Source organism: Euleptes europaea, chromosome 8 (genome assembly GCF_029931775.1).
Source record: "Euleptes europaea isolate rEulEur1 chromosome 8, rEulEur1.hap1, whole genome shotgun sequence".
Lineage (NCBI taxonomy): Eukaryota > Metazoa > Chordata > Lepidosauria > Squamata > Sphaerodactylidae > Euleptes > Euleptes europaea.
The window spans coordinates 47743350-47770271 of NC_079319.1; the positions used below are offsets into that span (position 1 = coordinate 47743350).

Here is a 26922-nt window from a genome sequence, read left to right on the forward strand (position 1 = left end):
TAAAATTGGTTTTTCTTAACACAAACTTAATATAAAATATTCTCGCCACAACACCCTGTGATGTAGGTGAGGCTGAGAGAGAGTGACTAGCCCAAGGTCACCCAGCTGGCTTCATGTGTAGGAGTGGGGAAACAAATCCAGTTCACCAGATTAGCCTCTGCCGCTCATGTGGAGGAGTGGGGAATCAAACTGGGTTCTCCAGATCAGAGTCCACCACTCTTAACCGCTACAACACACTGGCTCTATTGATTTTCCCCCACTTCCTGTCTCCTGGCCAGAATCGCCCTTTGTTGTCTTGCTGCCGCCTCCCCTCTTCCTATTTGCGGCTTTGCTGGTGCCAGGCTCTACCACCCCCGCAGGAACCTGGTCCTCCGTCTTATTCCGAGCTGTCCTGCTGGCGTTGAGCTCCGTCGTGTTTGTGGAAGCCCAGTCAGGTGGAGCGCTGGGCCGCTTCGATGTCTGCAGTGCCGCCTAGAGGAGCCGAGCCACGTGGTCCTTTGGATCGAGGTACCCATTGGCTCCTGGCTCCATCACTGCCATTCTGGCCCTCTTGATTAGTATAAGAAGAGGGGGGAAGCCTTGTGGAGTCTTCCTTGTTGCGTGAAAGAAACGAGGGGGTTCCCCTTTCCTCGTGTCTGGTCAGGCTGTGGCAGATCGACCAACTAAGCTGACTTCCCCTAGCAAGGCAGGAGGAAAACTGGAGGCAAAGGGCGATTCCGGCCAGGAGACAGGAAGTGGAGGGGAATCAGTTACTTCCTGCCTACCCTAACGCCGGGAAGAGGAATCACCCGTCTGTCTCCAAGATGCCCTCCACCTCAAAGTGAGAAAGGGATATTATATTTCATACTTAGGTTAGGTATAAAAGAACTTCTGCTGGTCAGATGTATTTTAATATTGTTTGGGGGGCATTAGGATGTCCTTGGCAATTTGTGTAATTCTCACAGACAAGAAAGAAACATTCATTCCCCACATGAATATTTTTAATGCCTCATGAGGCAGCCTACAAACTGGATGACGTGGCAGAAACTACCCATAGGTTCATTACAATATTTTGTACTCTTTTATTTCTAAAGGCTGTGAGACTGAATATGGCCTGTTGTAGTTGAATGAGTTCTCTTTCTCTTCTTAGATCAGGGTTAGAACTGGCTGACAAACTACTTCCTCATGCCTCAGTGCAAGCCTTTAGAAATGTAATTACCACTGCAAGTCTTCCTCGATTACAGGGAAACCATGCTAGCTTTTTGTCTACTAATGTGATATTGTAAGCTTTCTTTAATTTTAAACAGCTAATCATCATTATCTTATATTCTAATAGTCAAGTGTGGACCAATCTGAGGATCCAAGGATCGGGTCCACACTGTCAGAAAACAGATAGGTAGGGAAACAGAAGGGTGGGAGAAATTGTCCGGGAAGGGGAGAGAAAGAGTGGGGGAATGGGATGCCTGCTCTCCGCAGGTTTGTTATGGGTCCCCGCAGGTTTGTTATGGGTCCCCGCTTGTTCATTTATATGTGTGTGTATGTAAAGTGCAATCAAGTCGCAGCCGACTTATGGTGACCCCCTTTTGGGGGGGGGTTTCATGGCAAGAGACTAACAGAGGTGGTTTGCCAGTGCCTTCCTCTGCACAGCAACCCTGGTATTCCTTGGTGGTCTCCCATACAAATACTAACCAGAGCTGAACCTGCTTAGCTTCTGAGAGCTGACGAGATCAGGCTAGCCTGGGCCATCCAGGTCAGGGCTGTTCATTTATACTAGTTAATATAAAATAGTTTCTTGTAGCTCTAGCATAGCAGTTTTGTACTTCATGACATCTTTCTACTTGGAGCTTTTCTTGAGATTTCTTCCCAATGTCTTTGAACTATGAGTTATGCTTGAAACAACTGTAATTGGCATTAGATAGTCTTGTTCCAGTGCCATTACTAGTGCTTTGTTATTCTGTTGTCAGTGGTTGCGGGTCTCAGCTGCTGTATTTTTCAATACATGGGCATTGTTTAAGTCTACATGCGGTGGTTATGTTCAAAATCATGCATACACTCATGCTGTTACTAAAACTTGACAGAGGAGCTGTTGGGTGGCCAAGAAGCATGGGAAAAGGAGAGGCGTGGTGGGCCTGTTCTGGATACCATGCTGTCTACCATGTAGCAGGATTGTAATTCTTTCATTCCATGTAGCAGTTTCAGTCAGAAGACTGGAGACCACTTCTTGATCGTAGTGCTTTCTGCTGGTGTGTTTTCCCTGCTTTCAGTTTTCATAGAAATCATAGAAAATAAAGTTAGAAGGGACCTCCAAGGTCGTCTAGTCCCCCCTGCACAATGCAGAAAATTCACAACTACCTCCTACCCACACACCCAGTGACCCCCTGCTCCACACCCAGAAGATGGCAAAAAACCCTCCAGGTTCCCTGGCCAATCTGGCCTGGAAAAAAATTGCTTCCTAACCCCAAAGTGGCAATTGGCATTACCCTGGGCATGTAAGAAAATGCCACAAGAGCAGAACACTGGCACAACCCTTCTTGCCCTCCCTCTCGTGATCTGCCTAAATTCACAGTTGAAATAATATAGTTAGATATTTGTCTATGCAGTCATGGCAGTGGTTTGGAGGAAGATTTTGCAGCTGCTTAGTATCTGAAAAATGACTAGATGTCCTATATTAGACAGGAGAAGCCAATAAAAAGATCCAAATGGGATTGATCTCTATGCATAAAAAAAATATAGCACTCTGTGGTCAAGGAGTGGGACAAATCTTGTATATTGGCACAAGGGTCAGCATGTCTTATGCAGAAGTCTTGTTGATACTGTGGAATTTTCTGCTGCATTCTCCTTCTGTCTACATTAAGTCCTGGCATGGGCAAAAATAGGTGCTGGAAAATCCCAAAAACTACATAGGGCTCTGATTTGGATTGGAGCTGCATGGTGGGGGAGGTGCTGAACCCTTCCACGTGTATTTCCTTATTGAGGCTGACCCCCCTGTGCATGCACACCATTAGATGGGGAAAGGGGGCAAAGGCAAAAAGAGAATGCCTGTTTTTTCCCTTTCTAGGCTAACAGTGATTGTGGGATGGTTAGTTTTTGTGAGTGAAAAGGTATGGGAAATAAGGTGGAAAGGACTCCATCCTTCATAGTGCAACCCTGATTCAAACTGGGGTCCTGTACCGAAGCTGTTAGCTTTTTAAAATGCACAATGTCTGTTTTGACCCATAGTCTAGTGAAATGTATTCTGGGTGCTGGAAAATCTCTCAGATCAGCAGTGAGCTGGGTTCCTACAGTTTACACTTAGCTTGCCAGCGATAGTCTGCAGGTTTGTGAACTTCATAGCTGTATGTGCACTTCATGTAGTGCTTAAATGTAAATTGACAATTACATAAATGTCAGTTAATAGCACCATTCCAGTTTGACTTGGATGTGCATTGGTTAGGAGGATTCTGATAGTTCCTTCTGAGTTCCATTTAGTGGTAACAGCTTTGGTAAAAGTTCTTCTCCCCCAGTGACAACATAAATGTTGCTATTCTCTGCTTGAGACGCAGAGAGCCTATGACAACAACATGATGTAAGACAGTTGGCCATGACCTCCTGTGATTGATTAATTAATTAAGTTTATTTATTTAGATTCTTATGCCTATCTTTTCTCCCAGATGGGGGGTCCAAAGTGGCTTACAACTTCATTTTCCCTTTCTCCATTTCATCTTCACAACAGCAACCTTGTGAGGTAGGTTAGGCTAAGAGACCCAAGATCACCCAGCGAGCTTCCATGCTAGAGTAGCAGCAGCCGCTTCCCACACCAGACCTCTCTGTTCCTAGTCTTGACATGCTAACCACTACCACATACTAGTTAAACTGGCCTCATTTAAAATATCTGGTGTGGAAGGTGGCTGCTGCTTAGAGAGTCAGTATTTATTATATTGTGCTGTGGATTCGTAATCTGACTTGTATTGTGCTTCAGATCTGTGACTACCATTAAAGACATTCAATGAAAAGATGTGGGCCATAATACAGAGAAGTCATTTGCATATGAGTAAAAAGAAAATATCCTCAGCCTGAATTTGTTAAAAAATACTGGTCAGAATCTACTTTGGAAGAGCTTAACTACTGTTCTAATCTGCTTGCTTCTGTCTCATTTCTTGTTTTTCTTGTGTGACCAGATTGTATGCCTTAATACTTGCACAAAAATTAGTTTGCTTCTTTGGGAATCTGCCTCTAAAGAAACCAGCTTCCGCTGGCAACTTTATTCACATGTAGATGGTGGCTTTTGCGTTCTGGAAATGAAGAGCCAAAGAGTCCCCATTAGTTCACTTCCTCATTTAATCAGTTTGTTGTGGTGCTTAAATATAAATTTGACACTATTGGGCATGAACACTATTTGCTATGCTGTTTCTCTCCCCTTCCATCTGTTCTCATGTACATAACTTGATTTGAAAACTTCCCAGTTTGATCAAGCCTGCAGTACTTAAATTCAGAAATCTCATTGATTTCCAGCAGTCTGTTCACTCAGTGACCTACCAGGTGCCTCTAGGAAGCCCACAAACAAGACGATTTGGAAAGTTTTCAAACTAAGTGTTGAATGTAGGAGGGAAGCATAGAAGTACAGCAAACAACTTGTGCCCATGCTCAGCATGGACTAAACTCTGTTTAATCCTAGTTTGTCGTGATATCTGAATGCATGCAGCTTTCAGATTGTTCCCTGAAATTTGTTCTGAAGACTCAGGATGGGATTGAACTTTCTGAAAATCTTGCTTTGGAGATAATAAAATATAGGCAAAACTTTCGTTTGCATTACTTTACAAGTTAGGGGCCATTTACAAAAAGCTTGTAAGATTTTAAATTTCAGGAAATAATGCTGTAGCTTGTGAAGTCACAATTTAGCATGTTATGATTGGTCTACAGAGGATCAAGTGTTAGATCCTGTTAATTTCATGCTTCAGTGATGAATAAATTAGTGAAGAGACAGTCCCATATGACATCTTCTCATATGCCATATGGAGTTTTTATTATCATGAATTTGGGAACGGACTATCTTGCTTCAGTGTTATCAAAGCATATTAGCATTTCTGAAAGGTATTGGACAACTTCCTGCCCTAGACCATTAATAATTATCTTGCATCAGCCCTGAGAGGCTTAGACCTGTCTTTATGTCCTTGCACTCTAATGATTTCTAACAGGAAAACAAAAATGGGTAAATATGTTGACATTCTGCCACTAACTACCATCTGACTCCTCTTCTAAGAGCCAGATTTGTGCTTAGAAATAGCTTCACGGGAAAGGCTTTTAATTCATTTTATGGCTCCTTCACTGTGCCTGAAAATCTCAATAACAGGATTAGTGCATTTGCAGAGCTAGATTATAAACAGGCAGATTCTAAACATTCTAAGTGAAATAAATAAAATAATAAGTAAATAGAGGAACTATACAATTGCCATCTATTACAGTTTTCCTCACTTTTTCCAGAATTCTGTGTTGCAGTCAGTACAAGATAAATTGTGCTCATTCCTACGCAGTGTAATTTTTTTGGCATGTGTTCTGAATTTTCATCCATTACATTTCTATTTTCTGCTACCCAAATCTTCAGGCTAATTTTTTCATGAACAATACAGTTGAGTTGGTACTAAGTTCATGAACTCATTAGGGAAAAGACCTGGTCTTGAGCAGAAATCAATGGTAAAGCTTTTCACAACTTGAAGTTGAACACTTATCACCTAGTGGTGTCCCAACAAGTGGCATTTGTATATACAGTGACAGTTGAAAAGATAGCATTCTTAGTTGGTAAAGAGAAACCTTCGTTATATTTGGAATTTCCCCCAGATTTAGCTAGATTGTGCCAGTGTTATTACTTTTGCAAAAGTAAACATTAAACTTTAGATTTTTATATAGATGAAGTTACCTTATACTGAGTAAAAGCATTGGTCCATCACCTGCTACCAAAGCCTTTCAACTAGAGAAGAGTTGGTTTTTATACCCCACTTTTTTCTACCTTTAAGGAGTCTCAAAGCGGCTTACAATCGTCTTCCTTTCCTCTCCCCATAACAGACACCTTGTGAGGTAGAAGAGGCTGAGAGAGTTCAGAGAGAACTGTGACTAGCACAAGGTCACCCAGCAGGTTTCATGTGTAGGAGTGGGGAAACCAACCCGGTTCACCAGATTAAAGTCCGCTGCTCATGCGGAGGAGTGGGGAATAAAATCCGGTTCTCTAGAGTCCACTGCTCTTAACCACTACACCATGCTGGCTCGCTGAGCCTGGGACCTTCTGTATGCAAAGTAGATACCTTACCACAAAGCTGTAGCCCCTCCCAATCAATGTAAAGATTTCAGTAAATATTTCCAATTCAAAATTTTATATTTTTAACAGTATTTTAATTGTTTCAATTAAAAACACATGAACAATCAACATGAGGAGGAGGGACAAAAACCATTGTTTGGGGTTTGCCAGACAAAGCAAAAAAGTCTTCAACTGCTGGTAAAAGCCACTGGTAGAGGGAGAGAGACGGATCTCTGTGGGGAGAAAGTTCCAAAGCTTTGGTGCCACAATGGAGAAGGCCCTTTCCCAGGTCGCCATCCGTCTAGCCTCAGATGGTGGGGGTCACTAAAGCAAGGCATCTGAGGATGACTGAAGTGAGCCGGTAGGTTCATACAGGAGAAGGTGGTCCTTAAAGTTTGTTGGTCCCAGGCTGTATAGGGCTTTAAAGATCAGTACCAGCACCTTGAATTGAGCTGTTAAGAATTTGTGTGAAAGGGTACATGATGCTATTCTGTATTAAATTAATGCAGCTATTCTGTATTAAATTAATACATTAAATTATACTGAGTAAAAACATTGGTCCATCACCTGCTACCAAAGCCTTTCAACTGGAGAAGAGTTGGTTTTTATACCCCACTTTCAGTAATAAGCTCAGACAACATATCAGGTTAATAGCATCCCTTAATGGAAACAATTGTCAATAATCTGCTCTAGATATTTCCCAGCATATGTACTCTTGTTCAGGGACAGCCTAAATAAATAACGGGCAGAGCTGGACTATTTTGCCCCATTGAAGGATGTGAGATTCTTATGAAAGCCCTGGCTGAAATAGAGCTCTCTTTCCCCATTCCTCACCACTCCTGCTTCCTACAGAGCAACAGAGCACCTGTCCTTTTAAACTTTAAAGGCCGCTATTTTCAGTGGGCAGTAGACCTGGCCACCAGACTGCCCATTAAAGCAGTTACCCTTTTACATTTAAAGGGCTGATACTGTGAATAATAATAATAATAATAATAATAATAATAATAATATTTCTCTCCCGCCCTTCCCTGGCAATGCTGGGCTCAGGGTGGCTCACATCATAATTAAAATACAATACAGTAAAAAATACGTAGTACAATTTGATAAAATACATCTAATTATAATAATGGTAAAATTTTACTCACCTGAATTCAAGGCACCAAGGTAGTTCCCCGGAGGGAGAGATGTTTCTGCAGCAACGACAACTAAGCTCGTACCACAGAGGGAGAGAAGGACCTCAAACTAATAATTCAGGTTGGAATTTGTTTCTGCGGAGATAACATGCCTCTTCTTCACAGCAAAAATGCTATAAAATAAACATACAGAGTTGAGAAAAAGACCTTAATCCCATTGTTCTTTTGCAAATCTGTGTACACGAATCACCCCTTAAGTGCTAAGTTTCAATACGTTCAATGAACAGAAGATTGTTTGGAGTGGAATAGATCTGCACCCAGAGCTAAGTGTGAAGGAGTGACAAGCAGTAAAAATGAAAGCAAAACCTTTTGAGCAGAATACTCCACAAGTCTTGGGATCTTTGTGTGTGTAGCCTGAGGTTTATCATATTATTCTCTCCCTGGATGAGAAAACCTATAATGGCAGCAGGCCGTAAAAATCCACCCTGTTCATACTGCCCCTTAATCTCTTTCCTCATTCCTGTCGTGTTCTTGTAGCACCTTACAGAAGATGCCACATTTTTCACCAGGTGGCACTGCTGTGTGCCCCTCTTACAGGTTACAGTTGGACAATTGGTTTCCTGTATATAAACTTGTAGGGGTTAGTTGGGTCACCAGATGGACTCCTGGTTGGCTGGCCCAAGAAGTGATTGAGAAATGTCTCCGGTTGGTTGACTTCTCTAGAGGGACCTTTCTGGTTCATTGCACTCTAAAACAAAAACAAAAGTCAAAACACACCACCCCAATGAAATATGTAATAACTAACTTTCAGAACTAACAAAAATGAGTAAATTAAATAACAAATTCTAAAAAAAAATTAAATTCCTTTCAAATGGTCAGGTTACTTTATGTACATAACCTTTTAAAAACGTTTTAGTGGTCCAGGTGCCATTAAAAAAGGCAGTGATTAAATGTTGGTGGTGTCTTTTGAAGCACAGCATACCTACCACATGTAAGGCAAATGGACTTCAGCTGCACACTAGGAGGACACACTGGAGAAAGGATGGTTTGAGAATACATGGAGAAGTGTGGGGAAACTGCAAAAGAAAAACAGATGGACCATGAAACTGCATGGAACTCAGAAGCTGGACCCCAAACTGGAGCAAGACGCCTCTGTAGAAGTCACTTCTGGTGACAACATAGATATGTTTTGATAATCTTATCAACAGCTCAGAGACATGTTATAGAAATTCTGAACTTGTGTACTGATTGATAGTAAGGATGGAATCAAGTAATCTCCCCCTTCCTTTCAAGATATTGAGATAACATTTCTGAAAAAATGTTAACAGAGTGGGTGGCTTTTTGTATGGTAGAAATGTGAGATTATTTAATTTTACAGAACAGCAAAACCATATAACACCCATGTTGATATTTAAACCTTGTCTGAACATGTGTTCAAGAGTTTTCTTCATTCTGTAGTTCAGGATTAGGGAGAAGAACTTATTGTCCAGTTCCCTTTCTGTGTGTGCGCACATGCTTGGTTCTAGCCAAATCCATGACATCTATGTCAGGCTCTTCTAATTAGTTCAGCATAACAAAGAGGGAACGTCTATCTGTAAGTTGCATAATTACATTAGATATTTCCTATTGCAAAACAAAACTATAAAACTTTGAAAAAGGGTATTATTGAGATTTAAAATCAGGCTTGAAAATTACTTCCTGGAAATAGAAAGCTCCCAATTCCTACGAATTATCAAGTCACAAAATCCAGTTAACTGGACAGGAGGATAGAAAATTGCTCTCCTTCCTATCTGTTAATGCCTACATGTTCTTAATGCAACAGGAATGACCAACCAGTGGTTAAGTATATCTGTGGTTCAGTAAGTGATGGATTTCTGCCATGTTCAGTTTTTCTGTCCCCTGTCACAAACATTTCCTTCTGAGATCACTGTTTCTGGGTGGCTGAGTATAGAAACCACAGTGAAGAAGGTTGACAATTTCTGTTACCAAGACCTTTTCCCTCCCTCTGTCCTTAGGCTTTTTCAATGAAGGACCATAACGTTCATTGGGCAAGAAACAATGCTCCAAAGTTGGATGGGGGGATGCATAGTTTTCTTCATAGCAATAAGTAGTTAGTAATCACCGTACATCTTGCAGGTAATGGGATCTACAAGACACTCAGCTCAGTCTTTGGGATTTGTCGGAGAATGAGCCATACATTCGGAAAGAGCTGGGTCTCATAGACCCAATACAACTTGCAGGACATGGGGGAAACACTATTTTGAAATTATATAGTGCTACTGCATTGATCTCTTTATCTTCTTTTGTCAACCCTGGAAGTGTGTTGCACAATGAGGATGCTTTGACGGTGTTGGGTCTCAAATGTAATGGAAAGCAAATTGGATTGAAATAATGGGACCTGAAGGGAAATTGTTAGAATCTAGCTGAAATTCCATGTTCTTGAGCATCTAACACCTCAGTTCTTGTGGCAAGGGGTATTTACACAAACTGTGAGCTGCATTGCATGTCTGGTCTACAGTTTTGTTTGTTCCATTTTGAACCGTTCCATGATCAACCATGAACTTTTTCTCACCAATCACTGTGTTTATATTCTCTAATGTATAAACCTCAGTACAAAAATCTTGGGAGACATCTCTTAAGGTTCTACTAGATGAAGAAAAAAAGCTCTGAAAACAATTGCCTTCTGTGCAGGAGAAATGGCTGTAGAAGCCACGCATTATAAGTAAAACGACATTTGTGGCAATGACTGGAGTTGTGAGTGACTTGTAAAACTTAACATTGACTGGTTCTTGAGTGGAAAGCATGTGCCACGCTCATTTTCATTTGCATGTGTGCTTAATCTGTGAAATACAAGCCTTTTTGCTGTTTATCTGAAGCACAGTAGCTATCAAGATAGTTGAAATGAATATTTAAATGAAAGGCTCTTGTGACATCTAAAACTATAAATGGCAATGTGCTTCATTAATACAGAGGTGTTTTGTTGTTGCTGTTTTACTACTACTACTACTACTATAGGAAACTTACCACTAAGGAGAAAGTTTTCTAGCTGGTTTGCTGCCCTTTCTAATAAGTGAGCTTTGTGGGGTGGCTGCAGAGAACAATTCTTAGGTAGTTTTTGTCTTGCTCAAGAGCTCCGTGGCACAGAGTGGTAAGCTGCAGTACTACAGTCCAAGCTCTGCTCACTACCTGAGTTCGATCCCAACGGAAGTTGGTTTCAGGTAACGGGCTCAAGGTTGACTCATCCTTCCATCCTTCCAAGGTCAGTAAAATGTGTACCTAGCTTGCTGGGGGTAAAGGCAAGAGGACTGGGGAAGGCACTGGCAAACCACCCCATAAACAAAGTCTGCCTTGGAAATGTCGGGATGTGACGTCACCCCATGGGTCAGGAATGACTTGGTGCTTGCACAGGGGACCTTTACCTTTTTTTTACAAGTTGTCAGTGCTGTTTTCAGTACTGAATCATTAAACATTATTTTGGTTGCCTTTGTAGAGTTCTCTTGCACTGCTCAACATTTTTAAAAACTAGTATATGCACTAACTTGACCATTAGTGGTTGTGCTCATTCCTTTTATCTGAAGATTAAAGTGTGAAATGAGATCATAACAAATATATTGTAAGCATGTTAACCATTTGTTCCCCCACTGCTGCCACCCATCTAATGCTGTTAAGTGGCATTCTTTGCTTGGAAGAATTCTGGTCTCTTCAATCATCGTGAAGACAAAGCACATGCTTCAGTGACTGGTATGCTTCATGATCACAACTGTTCTCATTGTGTCTTTGTTGTGGATGAAGTCAACTTTCTTCAACCCAATTTCTTTAGTGCTTGCAAGATTACTGTAATCACTTGTTTGCATGAAGTTCATGTCTCTTGGTCCTTGAAGACCAATCTTCATTTCACCCAGTTTGCTGTGGTTGCCTGATGATGTTAGGCAATGAACATCATTTCATACCACAAGTAATAAAATCTGAAGCAAAATGTAAAATTAAGTTAGTTCTAGAGCAGTAGTTGTGTTTGATACCACATAAAAAATGAGTGTTTGTGCCATAAAAAATCATTAGATTTAAAAGTGCCACAATAAACATTGGTTTATTTCTGGTATCCTCCTGAAAATACAAGTGTCCAAATAAACAAAACTGTTATCGAAGGCTTTCACGGTCAGAGTTCATCAGTTCTTGTAGGTTATCCGGGCTGTGTTACCTTGGTCTTGGTATTTTCTTTCCTGACGTTTCGCCAGCAGCTGTGGCAGGCATCTTCAGAGGAGTAACACTGAAGGACAGTGTCTCTCAGTGTCAAAGTGTGTTGGAAGAGTAATATATATAGTCAGAAGGGGGTTGGATTTGAGCTGAGTCATTGTCCTGCAAAAGTATCAAAGGTAATGTGCTAATCATTGTCCTGTAAGTATCAAGGTAATGTGCTGATTAGGGTGTGGTATGTTAATGTGGAACCATTTTATCCTGAAAGTTATCGGTTAATATGTGGAATCCAAAGCTAATCTGCATGGCTATTGTTGACTGTAGTCTTTGTTAGTCTGGAGGTTTTCAGGACAGGAAGCCAAGCCTTATTCATTCTTAAACTCTCTTCTGTTAAAGTTGTGCTGATGTTTATGAATTGCAATGGCTTCTCTGTGCAATCTGACAAAATAGTTGGTAGAATTGTCCAGTATTTCAGTGTCTTGGAATAAGACCCTGTATCCTGTTTGGGTCAGCCATGTTCAGCCACTGCTGATTTCTCAGGTTGGCAAAGTCTGCAGTATCTTTCATGTTAAACCATGAAAGTTTGGTTTGCTGCATTGTGTGGTCCACAACTGCAAGGTATACGATATACTCCTGCAGAGGTGAGGGGGTCTCTTTTGTCTTTTGCTGATCGTAGCATCTGTTGCATTTTCTTGGTGGGTTTAAACAGTTTGTAGTTTGTTTTTTCAAAAGTTTCTCCAGCCTATCAGTGACTCCTTTAATAAATGGCAAGAACACCTTTCCTATGGGAGACTGTTTTTCCTGAGTTTTCTGATTTTTGTTTGGTTTAATGGCCCTTCTGATTTCAATTCTGGAGTAGCCGTTTGCTAGCAGTGCGTGATTTAGATGATTAATTTCTTCCTTGAGAAACTGTGGTTCACAGATCCGTCTTGCACGGTCCATTAATGTTTTGATTATTCCTCTTTTCTGTGGGGGGGTTGGAACTTTTGTGTAAGTAGTGATCTGTGTGAAGTAGGAACATATGGTAACCCCTTGTGTTCAGTCTTCTGCACCTCCATGTAGTCATCAACCTAAAGGCAGGAACGCGTGCCCCCCCTCACGCCTGCTTTTCCTGCTGGCGTGGCTGCACTGGTGCAGGGGTTGACACAGCATGTCCCCACCCCCTTAGGATTGTACGCTCAATATTCACTTTCCTACTTTTATTGTATAAATCATCTTTTTTATTTTAGTTTATATTCTTGTTAGGAGCCTCATGGCAGAGTGGTAAGCTGTGGTACTGCAGTCAAAACTCTGCTCACAACCTGAGTTCGATCCCATCAGAAGTTGGTTTCAGGTAGTCAGTTCAAGGTTGACTCAGCCTTCCGTCCTTCTGAGGTCGGTAAAATGAGTACCCAGCTTGCTGGTGTTAAAGTGTAGACAACTGGAGAAGGCAATGGCAAACCACCTCATAAACATCGTCTGCCTAGTAAACTGTGTGATGTTTCATCACCACATGGGTCAGTTTTTGAAGGGTCCGGTTGTCAGATCAGTCTGGATATAGGATGTCCAGATAAGGTATACTCTACCTGTATCATAAAGATTATACTGAAGGAAACTCAGTAGATAGTTTTCTGAATTTTTTTTTTCCTTTTTGGTAATTTGGCGTTGAGGTCCTTCAAAAAAATTTAAATTGAGGCAGATGCCTCAACTATGAATATATTGTGTTCGTAGGCGTATGGGATGGGAATAAAAGGGATTAAATAATATATGTATAATCATACACATGCATGCACAGATCTAATTAGCTTAATGTTTCTTCCTTTCAAGTAACCAGATTGCATTCTTCCTTCCTTTGGTTTGTCTGAAACATTATATGCCAGAATGTGGGAGTACAATTAAATGAGTGAGAGTGGGCTGATAGTCTATTTCACATCTGCTGATTTCACTCTGTCAGAAAAAGTCACCTTTCCGAATAGGGGAATCGGGTTGTTTTCTCCTCTTCCTATGCCGACGAGGCAGTGGCCTCAGTCTCTGTTCGAAGAGCTGTAAAGGCAGCACCTTGCCATGTAAGGGGGTTGGTACAATCAGCATTTCTGGTGATGAAAAAAGGAGGGAGGGGTCCCCTTTGACCACCAAAAAGGCTATGCTGGGGATTAGGGAACCTGCATGGAGGGAAAGGACGTGTGACAGGGGCCGTAGTAAAGAGGGGAATTGGACAAGTTCAGTCAGAAGTCAGGTATAGAGGGCTTGTAGTTTTGTGTCACGCTGCATGTGAGGGGAGCATCTGTAGTGTGCCATTTACATATCCAAGCTTTGAGGGGAACTTAATCTGATACCCCTCCATAGCTCTAGACTGTCAAAACGTTTCTGGCTTTTAAAGGATAGGAGCATAGACTGAGAGACTTTGGGAGCAAGCTAAAGCAGACCTACTCAGAATCTTACTTGGGTGCTCTTAGGTTTTCTCTGTTCTTCAACATATGGTTTCCCTCTTCAACAACAAAAAAAAATAAGTGTGCATTTTGTACTTAGATAAAATAGTTGCTTTCAGTTTGCTACTGCTACATGCATTCTTAACATAGGCATCACTATTGTGCTTTCCTAATATTAGCATATCTTACACCCCCTCTGTTCCTGTCCAGTTTAATTATGTGTGGTAGTTAAACATGGAAAAAAATGTGACACTTGCACAATAAAGGCTGCAGTTCCTTTTTAAATATGTGGGTACTTCTGGGAACCTTCTGCAAATTTTCCAAAGCAGCTTATTTTATTGTAATTGTATCTCACTTCTCGGCCAGAAATTGTCTCTCTGAGCAGCTTAATGTCAATGTTAAAAGCAACAGATATATTAAGTAAAATACAATAAAAGGGTGCCTGGAGAGGGAATTCACAGCATAGTTTAGGTTCAGGTATAATGCAAAAGTGGCTGATTCTCCCTCTGGTCTTGCTGATGGCAGTTGACAACTGGGAGGATGGTGCTTTGGGCTGGGCCCAGGCACATTGAAAGGATGCTCTCTGCATTTGCCTTACCTCCTTAACAGTTCCTGGGTTGGACAACTTATCTGTTTTAAAAAACTCTTGAGCTTTCAGGAGACAGAGTAGTTTTCCAGTTCCAGCAATACTAGCAAATGTTATCTGAAACCTTGGCTATAAGCGCATGCACTGTGGAACTGAAGTATTACTTTTCGTAGTATCTGAGCCATATGGGAAACTGATGTTTGAATTTATTACTGAGTGTCTTCATATGACAGACTAAGAGTTAGGAATATGCACCTAAAAACTGGTATTGTTCAGATTTGGGTTTTGGGAAGGTCATAAATACTGGTATTCTGGATAAGAACATAAGAAAGGCCCTGCTGGATCAAACCAAGGCCCATCAAGCCAGCAGTCTGTTCACACAGTGGCCAACCAGGTGCCTCTAGGAAGCCCCCAAACAAGACGACTGCAGCAGCACCATCCTGCCTGTGTTCCACAGCACCTAATATAATAGGCATGCTCCTCTGATAGAGAGAATAAAAATGCCACATGACTAGTATCCATTTTAACTAATAGCCATGAATACCCCTTTCCTCTATGAATATGTCCACTTTCCTCTTAAAGCTTCCCCTCTTAAAGCCTTAAAGGATCCCTGATACTGCTTTGGGATTCATGGTTGGGTTGTTCCTTTTGTGGGGGGGAGAGTGGGGGAGTTCCAGAATGATTGGGTACCATTATTCCTCGTTTTAGAGGGCTGGAGTGGCTGTTTTGCAACTAAATGACACCTGTCCTGCCTGTCTGCTAGAAACCCACCAAGTTTCAAAGAAATTGGATCAAGGGGTCTAATTCTATGGGCCCCTGAACAAGGTACCTCTAGCCATCTTACTCGTCTCTATTGTTTCCTGTATGGGAAAAATCCATGCTTTCTCCAGAGCAACCACTGGCCAAAAGCCCCTCAATGCAAACAGAACCAAAAAGCCCAACAGAGCCAGTGATAAACCAGAAAATCCCTATAGAACCACAGGCTAATTTGACAAGCCCAACAGAACCAATATCAAACCAGAGAATCCAAGCCAGGAGGACCCTCAGGAACTCCACCTGCCCTTCATCACTGGTGCTCATGTTCTTTCAACAATAATACAGCGTACATGAGCTTCATTTTAGGTGCTTCTGTGGATTTTGCTTGTTCTTTCTGCTTTCCTAACATCTCTTGTTTCAGTGATATTTGTATGGTTCCCCCCCCCCCTTTGAGAGTAGCAGCAGCAACAACATTTTTGGCAAATCTGTATCCCACCATTTCTTCAAGGATATTGTACCAGTACATAGTAGATCGTAGGCAGTGGTCCATGCAGATCTTACCTAAGCCCTAGAATTGCCAATCTCCAGGTGGTGGCTGGAGATCTCTGGGGATTACAACTGCTCTCCAGGCAACAGAGATCAATTCACCTGGATAAAATGGCTGCTTTGAAAGGTGGACTCTATGTGGCATTGAAGACTCTCTCCTCCCCAAACCCAGCCCTCTCCAGGCTCCACTCTCAAAATCTCCAGGTATTTCCCAACTCGAAGCTGGCAACCCAACTAAGCCCAAATTTGTATTTTTATCTCAAGCTACCGTAGTTCATGATTTACATTGAAAGAATTCCTTTCACTGAAATTGGAATTTTGATAGTAAAATAGAGACTGGGTTAAAAAAACAAAAAGCCTTTCTAGAAGGTTGAAAGGAATGTTTGGTTTAAGCAATATTGTTTGTATTAGTGCTTACTGGTTTTCTTACTGTGTTGTATGTTTTGTGTTTATATATTGGGTTATAAGAAGAGATGATTCTTCTTGCTTGTCCTCTGGTTTGTGGCACTGTGGTTCATAGAAGACACCACTGCATTAATGAGTTCTTAACTGGGAGCACCTTGCAGCAACCATGGAGAAGACCACTTCCGCCCTTTGGTTGCAGACAGGATATTGTTGGTGGTGAACTATATTAAGTACTTCAAACTTCTGAAGCAAAGAGCATTGCATAATGATGTGTGAACCTTCCCATTATTCCTGGCATCTCCCACTGTTGTTGGCATGGAAAGTGTGTTTATGTGTAGGCACGTAAGCATTGTAAAGTGCAGCTTTGAAAGTTTTGACACCCAAGAAGGGAGAATAAGAAGGATGTTAAAGTCATATAGACTCGCCCAAGCACAATATTCAGTGACCTGCTTCCCACACTGGAAGAATTGCAAAGCAATTCAATTATATTGGAGTATAGCAATATGATTATAGGTGTTGCACAACAAAAATCTGCTCAGATCACCCGGCAGCAATTTAGAATGGCTGTCTGTTGGGTTGGGAGAGGATGGGAAACTGTACATATACCCCAGAAACCATAAAGCCTGTCCAGAGAGAACTTGAATGAACCATTTTGGTTCGTTCAAATGAAAGGGATCCTGTTTCACCTCAGATCTCTTATAGTAGCATTAACAACTGTCAGTTAGTGTCAACTCATTCTTTCTAATGTTTTCTTTTCCCCGCCTAGCCTCTCGTGGAAGATCTGAAGATTTTGTGTAGTACTGAAGTAGGAATGCATATTTCACTTAGGAGAGAAATGATATTTTCAAACTGAGAGTGGGAATCTGTCTGTCTTGCTTCTATGTTTGGAAAATGCAGCCTTTTATTTCCATTATTTCAGCTTTAGTTACTTTAATGTGTATTCAGATAGGTCCCAAATTGTCATGGCCCAGGAATGAAATTATGCAAGTAAACAAGTAGAGCATTCATAAAGATGGCTGGCTTAAGTGGCTGGCATAGAAGCTCATAAGAGCAGGTGTTTAGGGTTCCAGTGGAGGTTGGTGTGCCCTTCTCCAGTGCTGGCACAGGAGCCACTACTTCAAAACTGTTGGGGACACTGGGTGGGGGGAGAGTAATTCATTCCTAAAACAGAAGGTTCTTAGAAACACCTGCCTACAAGCTCTTTTCTCCAGCAAAGAAATTATTTTCCCCACTTTCCGAGCAGTTTTGAATTGTTCCCTGCAGTCTTATGAAAGACTTATATAAGAGAAAAATATAGTGCACTGATTAAATTGATGAAGAATTTGCTGTGATCATAAGTAAAGTTCTGCAAATTTCCATGCTTTATTTGTTGGTTGGGTGAATAGCCTATCTCTTCAAAGGCAAATGAAATGACTTCACTCAGATATTATGTAGTACATACTATTGTTGTAGCATAATTCGAGTCCAGTAACACTTTAGCGACCAACAGAATAACCTTTCATGAGTCAAAGCTCACTTCATCAGATACGAATGAGAACAAAGACCCATCAGCCTTATGTTCAGGTCAGAAGGTGGGAAGGTTATTACCAAAAAAAATGGCCCAGTTGGAGTTAGAATGCAGAAATACAACACAAATCTTAATCAGCTTGATTATAGCAAGAAGATATGTACTAGTGCTATAGACTAACATAGCTGCCCTCCTGAAACTACTTAGTTGTGTTTGAAACTAGTATGATTACTACAGCTGTTCATTGTGCAATCACCATGGCCACCCTGTGCTGTCACTGGACTCTCCCCAGCACACTGCAGACCAAGCTCTGCTAACGACCTGAGTCGGAGCCCCGTGGCGCAGGGTGGTAAGCTGCAGTACTGCAGTCCAAGCTCTGCTCACGACCTGAGTTCGATCCCGACGGAAGTTGGTTTCAGGTATCCGGCTCAAGGTTGACTCAGCCTTCCATCCTTCCGAGGTCCTTAAAATGAGTACCCAGCTTGCTGGGGGTAAAGGGAAGATGACTGGGGAAGGCACTGGCACACCACCCCGTAAACAACGTATGCCTAGTAAACGTCGGGATGAGACGTCATTCCATGGGTCAGGAATGACCCAGTGCTTGCACAGGGGACCTTTACCATACCTTACCAAAGTGCTTCTCATAATTCCCATTACAATTGTGTAGGTTTGATAGTAGCCTCATACTGCAGATATGGGACAGAAGGTAAGAGAAAGCTGCTTTCCTAAGTCCCTCCACATTAAATTCATGGCAGAGGTGAGAACTGAGCCAGGGGTTCACAGCCAGTCTCTTAGAAACTACACTGCACTAGCTTGAGGACTATGCTTGGAGCCTGAAACAGTTTTACATTGATTATGACTTAATCTCATCTCTTTTTGTAGGAGAACCTATAGAAGGTCTTCGAGAGAGTGATTACCTTTTGATTCATTCATGTCGGCAGTGGACAACAATTACAGCTCATAGTCTGGAGGAGGGTCATTACGTCATAGGTCCAAAGATAGAAATCCCCGTGCATTATGCCGGTAAGTGTGGCTTCTGTTTTGAGATTATACCAATTATATCAGTCAGTTAAAAGAAAACATTAAAAGTATAGCATTACAATGTTAAAATATTAAGCAATATTAAAAATTAAACAGTGATAAAATAATAGCTATTAAGCAGTGGTAATTATTATAATAAATCTAAACGAAGATATCTAAAAATAATTTCTGGATATTAAAAATAAGATCACGTATAATAATAATCTAGCCACTCTTCAATTTATTTTCTCTTAAACACCTGTTGATGCAGTATAATACATGACATGAAATGTAAATCAGTTCAGTTACATCGTCCTCTACTCGTCATTTTCTAAGAATAATATAAGTAATATGCTTTCCATTTTGTCTTGAAATTCTTTGGTCTGCTGTTCATATAATGTGTTAATTTCATCATTACTGCTTATTCTGTTCATTTGCTTTCCCAGTCTTCCTGCCTTATCACTGCAGATACTTTTGTGAATACTCTTCAAAATTATATAATGTAACTGGTGAAAACTTACTTTTAGGTGAAAATACCTCACATGTCATGAAAAACTATCCTGAAAATTGCTTTGCAAAATGATCACAGGTGTTGCCTATTTTATGTCTAAGACTATTCAGCCACTTGGCAGCATGGTTGTGTCTGTGCCTGGCAGCTACTACATGCTTCTGAATAAACATATGATCGCCAGAAAGGGTGCCAGTTGGAGGCTCTGTTCTGACTTATTTTCTCTTGTAAACAACTATTATTCCTCCCTTCTGTCTATATCATGCTGTTGCAAGTTCATGCATACCCATCCTGTCAAGTACAAAGATATGCTTGTTGCCACAGAATAAACACTTGCGGTGCTTTTTAATAGTTAGACTCTTGGATCCTTAGCTAGGGGTCTAGTTCCCTCCCCACTTCTTTGATTCATAGGTCCACCAAAGCCCTTTCCAAGGAAGATTCTTTCAAAGGTACAAATTAAGTTTTTTCCAGCTCTCACTAAGGCTACTTTCTCTAATGTCTTGATCTCTTTGAAAACTAGGCCAAGGCTTCAATTCAGATAAAAATATTTTCATAATAAAATGGTACATCTTTGTCATTCATTGGAAGATTAAACTTGTTTCTTTTTCTCTTAAAAAGAGAAGGGACGGCACTGGGAGAGTAGCGAGGACCTCAGCGGACGCAAAGCATAGTAGTGGCAATATTGAATATTGTTGCTGTTTTCCACTGCTGAATGTGAACACTCTTTGTTCTAATGATATCTAAATCCATCAACAATACAAGATCACCTGGCAGGCCTTTTTTTTTTTTTTTTTTTGTGGGGCTGTTATACTTAACTGCATTTTAAGGGGTACTTCCAAGGGCTTTATAATTTGATGACCATATAATGCAGTTTTTTTGTATTCTGGTGGTTGTATGTTGTCCTGTTATTTGCTCCAGGAATTTGGGTCTAGTTTCCTGAGCATAGTGCTTACGGAAGTAGCGTTAAAGGGTTTCTGACTTTCTGCATTATGGGTAAAATTAATAAATCGTTTAATCAAAATAGTTACTGGTATGATATGTTGCATGTGGTTCAGTCCCTGGTTTCTGCAGTAACGATGCTCCCGACAGTCCTTTCCATTTGCTTTTTAGCTATATCTGCACCACAAGCTGGAAACCATTTAAAAATATTAACCATCATGGCTTCCTCCAAGAATATCTTGCTTGTTAGTGTATAGAATCCACACTCCGCTACATTTATTAGGTTTCCTTGAGGAGGTCATAAGCCATTTAGTTATGTTCGGTTATATTGCAGATATGTTCCAGGAATGGCAATTAAAACTGGAGGCTTCATCCAGTACAATTTAAAGTCATTAAAAGACCTGAATTTTGCTTGTGTCCTTAATATGCTGGATAAGAGCACGCAGATGTTGAAGTCAAACGAAATTCAAATTATTGTACATGTAGAAGAATATATTTTGTATATCTCCCTATTTAATATATTCAAGAGTAGACACTATTACTGCTGACAGTACACTGTATCTTTTCCTAGCACAATGGATGCCAGATCTGTCTTTATTAAAGACTGATGTTCTAGGTGTTGGGGGAATTATGAAATAGTTCAAGGAACACCTATTATTCTGAACAAACATATTTGTCTTCGTGATGATCTCATCAATGTTGATTCTATTTGGTACTGCCCTTATTCGAGGAACTTGGGGCATCATGTTTATTCTTTATTCCGTCCCTTGTATCACCACCTGTCAGGTAGGTTACACTCACTGAATGAATGACTTTCTGAAGGTCACCGAGAAAGCTCATAGGTTGGCATGGTAACCACTTTTTTTGCTGCCAAGTCACTTCTGACTCCTGGCAATCCCTGGTGGAGTTTTCAAGGCAAGAGACGTTCAGAGGTGGCTTGCCATTGCCTGCCTCTGATCTTCCGTGGAGCTCTCCCATCCAAATACTTGCCAAGATTGACCCTGCTTAGCTTCTGAGATCTGACAAGAACAGGCTAGACTAGGCTATCCAGGTCAGGGCATTGTATCCACTAAACCACATTAAATGTGTATGTTGTGTGACCACAGTTGTTGTTAAGTACTTATCAACTAGATGTTGTTATTTTATTTCTGTGCACATGTAGTAAGTGTGTTCAGCAACCAGTTTGCTTTCTTCTTTCCTTGGGAGAGTACTACTTGTTCCCAGGTAGTACCCAAGCTATATAGTGCTACCTGGAGACTAGCTGAGGAGGAGGGGAGAGAGGGCTTTAATCTCATATGCATCCAACTTGGTATAAACTGAAAAAGATATTAGCTCTTTAAATCTATAAGGGTCAGAAGCAGATACACATGAACAGTGGATCATTAGCTACGCAGACAGCCCTACTTTTCATGCTTTCATTTCCCTGTGACTGCCTTCTCAGGAGCCCTGGAATCTGAATGGTGATGGCATGGGGGAGGGGTTAGATTTGGGGGCAGGTGACCTGCTCCCTTAGCCTTATTCTCAGGAGGAAGCTGTCCCTTGAACCATCTCTCTCTGCAGTGTGTGCATGTTTGGCCATGGGGTGAAACTAAGGCATAAAACTATTTAATTTATGATACCAGTATTCAGACTTCTTCTCAGTATAAACCACAAAGTTATATTTTAAAGAAATACATTGCAGCCATGCGATGGCATCTGGGCTTTCTGCCATTTGTGGGATGTTCTGTCACAAAGCATCCCTTTTCCTCCTTTTTGCACTGAACATTGTTGTCTCTGCATCACATTAAATGAGGTCAGGTGATATATATTTTTTAGTTATTGTGGGGAACACTGTCTTGTGCTACATGACGATAAAGCCTTTTCTACATTAGTGTGATTGTTTTATTGGTTGGTTCTTGTGGGTTATCCGGACTGTGAAGCCGTGGTCTTGGTATTTTCTTTCCTGACGTTTCGCCAGCAGCTGTGGCAGGCATCTTCAGAGGAGTAACACTGAAGGACAGTGTCTCTCAGTGTCAAGTGTGTAGGAAGAGTAATATATAGTCAGAAAGGGGTTGGGTTGAGCTGAATCATTGTCCTGCAAAAAGTATCAAAGGTAATGTGCTAATCCAATGTGCGCTCTAATGTGCTAATCATTGTCCTGCAAAAAGTATCAAAGGTAATGTGCTAATCCAATGATTAGCACATTACCTTTGATACTTTTTGCAGGACAATGATTCAGCTCAACCCAACCCCTTTCTGACTATATATTACTCTTCCTACACACTTGACACTGAGAGACACTGTCCTTCAGTGTTACTCCTCTGAAGATGCCTGCCACAGCTGCTGGCGAAACGTCAGGAAAGAAAATACCAAGACCACGGCTACACAGTCCGGATAACCCACAAGAACTAATGAACTCTGACCGTGAAAGCCTTCGACAATATTTTTGTTTTATTGGTTATTTATATTTATTATTTATTTAAAACATTTTTTAGCAGCTTTTCCACCTTACAGAACTGAAAGCAGCTTACGATATAAATAAAATAAATCAAATGCAATCCTAAATGAAACAGTCCTCAGCTGCCTCCTAATGATTGAAAGTGAAGGGGCCAGGTTCACCTCCCCGGGAAAGTTGTTCCATAATCATGGGGCTGCCACCAAAAAGGTACTGTCTTGTGTACCCCCCAAACAATCTTCTTTGATTAATGGGACAGCCAGGAGGGGCTCTCCTTGCGATCTTAATTTCCGGGAAGACATGTATACTCTGCTTTTCTCCCCATTGGGTACCCAAAGGAGTTTTTACGATATTATGTCCTCATTCCTTTTACTCTTGCAACAAGCCCATGACAGGGTAGATTAGGCTGAGAGCGTGAGTGACTGGCCTAAGGTTACCCAGCAGGCTTGCACGGCAGAGTGGGAATTTGAACCTGGGTCTCCCAGAACATAGTGTGACGCTCTAATCACTACACTGCACTGGCTGTCCCGGTATCATCCAACTACATAGTGTGTGAAGATGCAGTTAGGCCAGTATGGACCTCTGTTCTTGTTTGATTCTCCTTATTTCAGAATTGTCAGGGGAAATGCCTTGCTGCTGCTTGCATTTTTTGTGTTTAAAAGTGAAGAATGTGTATTGTACACACAGGCACAACAAATGAACCTAGCTTCTTCAGGCTGTGTGGTAATGTATGGTGAGTATTATCAGCATAGTACCTTTTTACACCGGGAAGCAAGCAATCAGAACATGTTCCAGCATGTTGCTTATCTAATTTTTTTTTAAGTTTCCTCTGTCCCTCTTAAACTGGAAGCCTGCCTCAAATGCAGATTTGATAGGTAAATCAGCTGAGATGAAATGAGTTGCAATGTCTTCACCAGTTCTCTTGTGGGGAATACCAAAGGCTGCAGCCTGTTATGAGAGAGGGCGTCAGACCCCAAACACTAAGGTCATTTATGCATGGTCGCTTTAACCTCCTTTATTCCCTGTTTCAGCCAGGATCAAATTTTTCAGGATGCATGCTATCTCATTCCTTGGAAGCTCAACGCTGTTTCGATGCAAAACAAACCCGGTTTTTCCCATTTCTCTTCTGGCCCGAATTAAACCGTTCATCCTGGCTCATTCCGGAGTCAGAGTGTGCATAGTGCATTAGGGGGAAACACAGAAGATTGGCTTCTCTCACAGCCAATCACAAAGCAGTATGTAAAGAGGCGGGGATTCAAGTGCTTCCTGCTACCTCGGAGCTCTTTCTGAGCAAAAGAAAGGCTTTTTAAAAACGAGGCTTGGATTTCTCCCCACCCCCTTCTTTCAGATTGCTCCGTTTTTTGTTTTTTTGTTCTTAAAGTGCTTTTTTATTCGGCAGCTGGGTTTGGGGGGAAGGAAATCTTATCTCATGGTAAGCCAATTACAGAGCAGCATTTAAAGGGGTGAACTTGATTTGAGCTTGGGAGACTGCTTTTCTGTATTCATGGCTCGATTAGCACACAGTTTCGTCCTTGATCATTCAAGCCAATGCATACAGTTTCCCCCAAATCGGGTTACATTAATGTGCAATGAACCCAGGTCCAACCAGGGAGATCCAACCCATGCATAAAAGGCCTAAATCACTTCTTTGCTGCTTCTATTTCATTGCAGGCAAACCAGTTACTGTCCCATCCAGTTCCCTTTCCAAATCTATTTTCCCTTTAGTTGGTTCAGTACAAAATAAACTGTTTAGTCCACAAGCAGAATTAAAATGTTCTTGTTCCTATAAACTCTTAAAAATAATTTGCATGTGTACAAAACCTGAAGAATAAAACCAACTTAATTAGATTCTAAACTAATCCCTTTCGGGGGATAACAGTTGATACACTACGAAATATAACAAATACAAAACGTATTGGTCTCTAGATAAAGGATTTTAAGGCATGCGCAACTATAACATTTGGATGCAATTTGAGCAAAGCCAGTGCAAAAGAATTTTGTCAGAGCACAGCTCTGAGCTCATTTGGAAAACTTACTGTGCTCTAAAGAAGCTGTTGAACGTGTTTTCACATTCTTTTTAGGAGCACACATGCAAGCTCGCAGTTTAGGGAGTCATCAAATGCATTTGCAGGATTTCCTTGTTAAACTTGTTTCCACATTCTTTTTAGGAGCACACATGCAAGCTCACAATTTAGGGAGTCATCAAATGCATTTGCAGGATTTCTTTGTGATTCAGGGAACTTGGGTCAAGCCATGGGAGTACATTTGTCAAAGTCCTTACATTGTATTATTGAGTATGGTGCTCCTATGGCAATTCCCCCCCTTTTTTTAATTTTACCCCATTGGAAGTCAAAGGACCAAGATTCAATTAAATGAGCTGTCTAGGTGGAGGGATCCTGATTTGATTGCAAAACCTGATCTAATTGGACTTTGTAATCATCCCTGCATAATGGGCCCTGGGACAAAGATCATGACTTCCAGACAGGCTAGAGTCTTGTAACATGCCTGCTTAGAAATGTTATAGGGCAGATCTTTCTGGGTTTCTGCAAGTGCATCATGTTGCAGTGCAAATACATATGCATATAATTGCCTGTTGGTCTTGAGATTCCTGGTGTGAAGAGAAGGAAAATCTGTGTGCCAAATGAATAATATTTGGGTCAGGGCAAAAACTTGGCAAGGAACTCAGTTTATGAGCCAAAGTTGCTTCCTGCAAGGATCATTTAACATCCAGGCATGAAAGGAACAAGAAGGGAGGGTCTGTGCATGTGTGGGCGGGAGGGTGAGACTCAGCAGCTGTACTCCAGCTGGCTGGGATTGCCTCAGCCCTGGAAAAAATAATCAGACAATCTCGAAGGGTTTCCCCCTGTTTCTTACCTCTTGTACTTTTAGCACAGCTATTAAAAGTAGTGCCCTTCTTTTTCTTCTATTCTGAGGAAGGAGCACAGCACCTTTCATCAATAGATCTAATTCTCAATATGGCCAAATCCGGGGATACTAAATCTGGAGAGTGGACAGACAAGGCAGATCTTCCTTCAAATATGAGTGGACAATGCAGGTTTGCAAAAAATAATCTGAAATCTAAAAACGAACATTGGAGGTGTTAAAACCCTCAAATGATAGAAGCAATGCCTGTAGCTTTAACAAACAAGTGCCTTCAATGGCCATTGCTGGGCAACTACAACAGTATTGCCAGCCTTCCAGCCTTGGTTTCTGTCAGTGAAGGGCCCTTCTCAGGGCCTTTGAGGGAGGATTTGTTGGGGTCAAATGACTTGATATCATACAACTTGCATGACTCGCAGGTCTGGCTGCTTGCTACTGTTCAATAGCAGCCACCCCACGAAAGCCAGCATGGTGTAGGGGTTACAATATCTGACTAGGATCTGCAAGACCCAGGTTCAAATCTCCACTCTGCTGTGAAAGCTCAGTGGGTAACCTTGGACCAATCACACATTCTTAGCCTAATCTACTTCACAGCTTTTTTGTGAGGATAGAATCGAGAAAAGAGAGCAATATAAGCTGCTTTGGGTCCCCACTGGGGAGAAAGGTGGAATATAAATAAAGTAAATAAATAATAAATATTGCTGAAGGGGGGTGTATGACAAAGCTAAACAGAATGGGCTTGAGAAACATTTTGTAATATAAATACAAAGCATCTTTCATTATTCTCCTCTCCTTTTTTTATTCTCCTCTCCTTTTTTTATCCTCACAACAACCCTGTGAGGGAGGTTAGGATGAAAGTATGTGACTGGCCCAAAATCGCCCGGTGAGCTTCCACAGATGGGGATTTAAACCTAGGTCCCCAGGACATAACTCTGAAGTTCTAACAGCTACACCAGACTGGCTTTCATATGGTGGCTGCTGTTGAACAGGAGCAAGCAGCTAGACCTACTTGAGTCTTGCAAATTGGCTGGTGTCAAGTCACGCAGAGGTTCCTGCCAGGTCTAGGTTTGCCACCTTCCAGGTGGGACCTGCAAATCTCCTGGATTTACAACTTGTCTCCAGATGAGAGAGATCTGTCCTCCTGGAGAAAATGGCTGCTTTGGAGGGTGGACTCCATGGCATTATGTCTGGCTGTGCAAACATGTTCATTTCATTAGGGAGGAACTGTTTTGAATTTAATGACTACTGGAGATGTGATGAGCTTTAGAGTCTTGCTGCTTTAAAAGGAAGGCATTGGGAACACCTGTGGTGTCAGAATATGTCATCCTGTCAGTATTTGCTCAGATGCCTGAGAGTCTG

General features: G+C 41.4%; 1 protein-coding gene across 1 annotated transcript in view; it reads left to right on the top strand.

Moving 5' to 3' along the window:
* GAREM1 (GRB2 associated regulator of MAPK1 subtype 1) overlaps positions 1–26922 on the top strand; it is an 84002-nt gene that overhangs the window by 5295 nt on the left and 51785 nt on the right. Inside the window, exon 2 of the mRNA XM_056854781.1 lies at positions 18665–18805. Coding sequence (XP_056710759.1) covers positions 18665–18805 — 141 coding nt within the window. The remainder of the gene's footprint in view (positions 1–18664; positions 18806–26922) is intronic.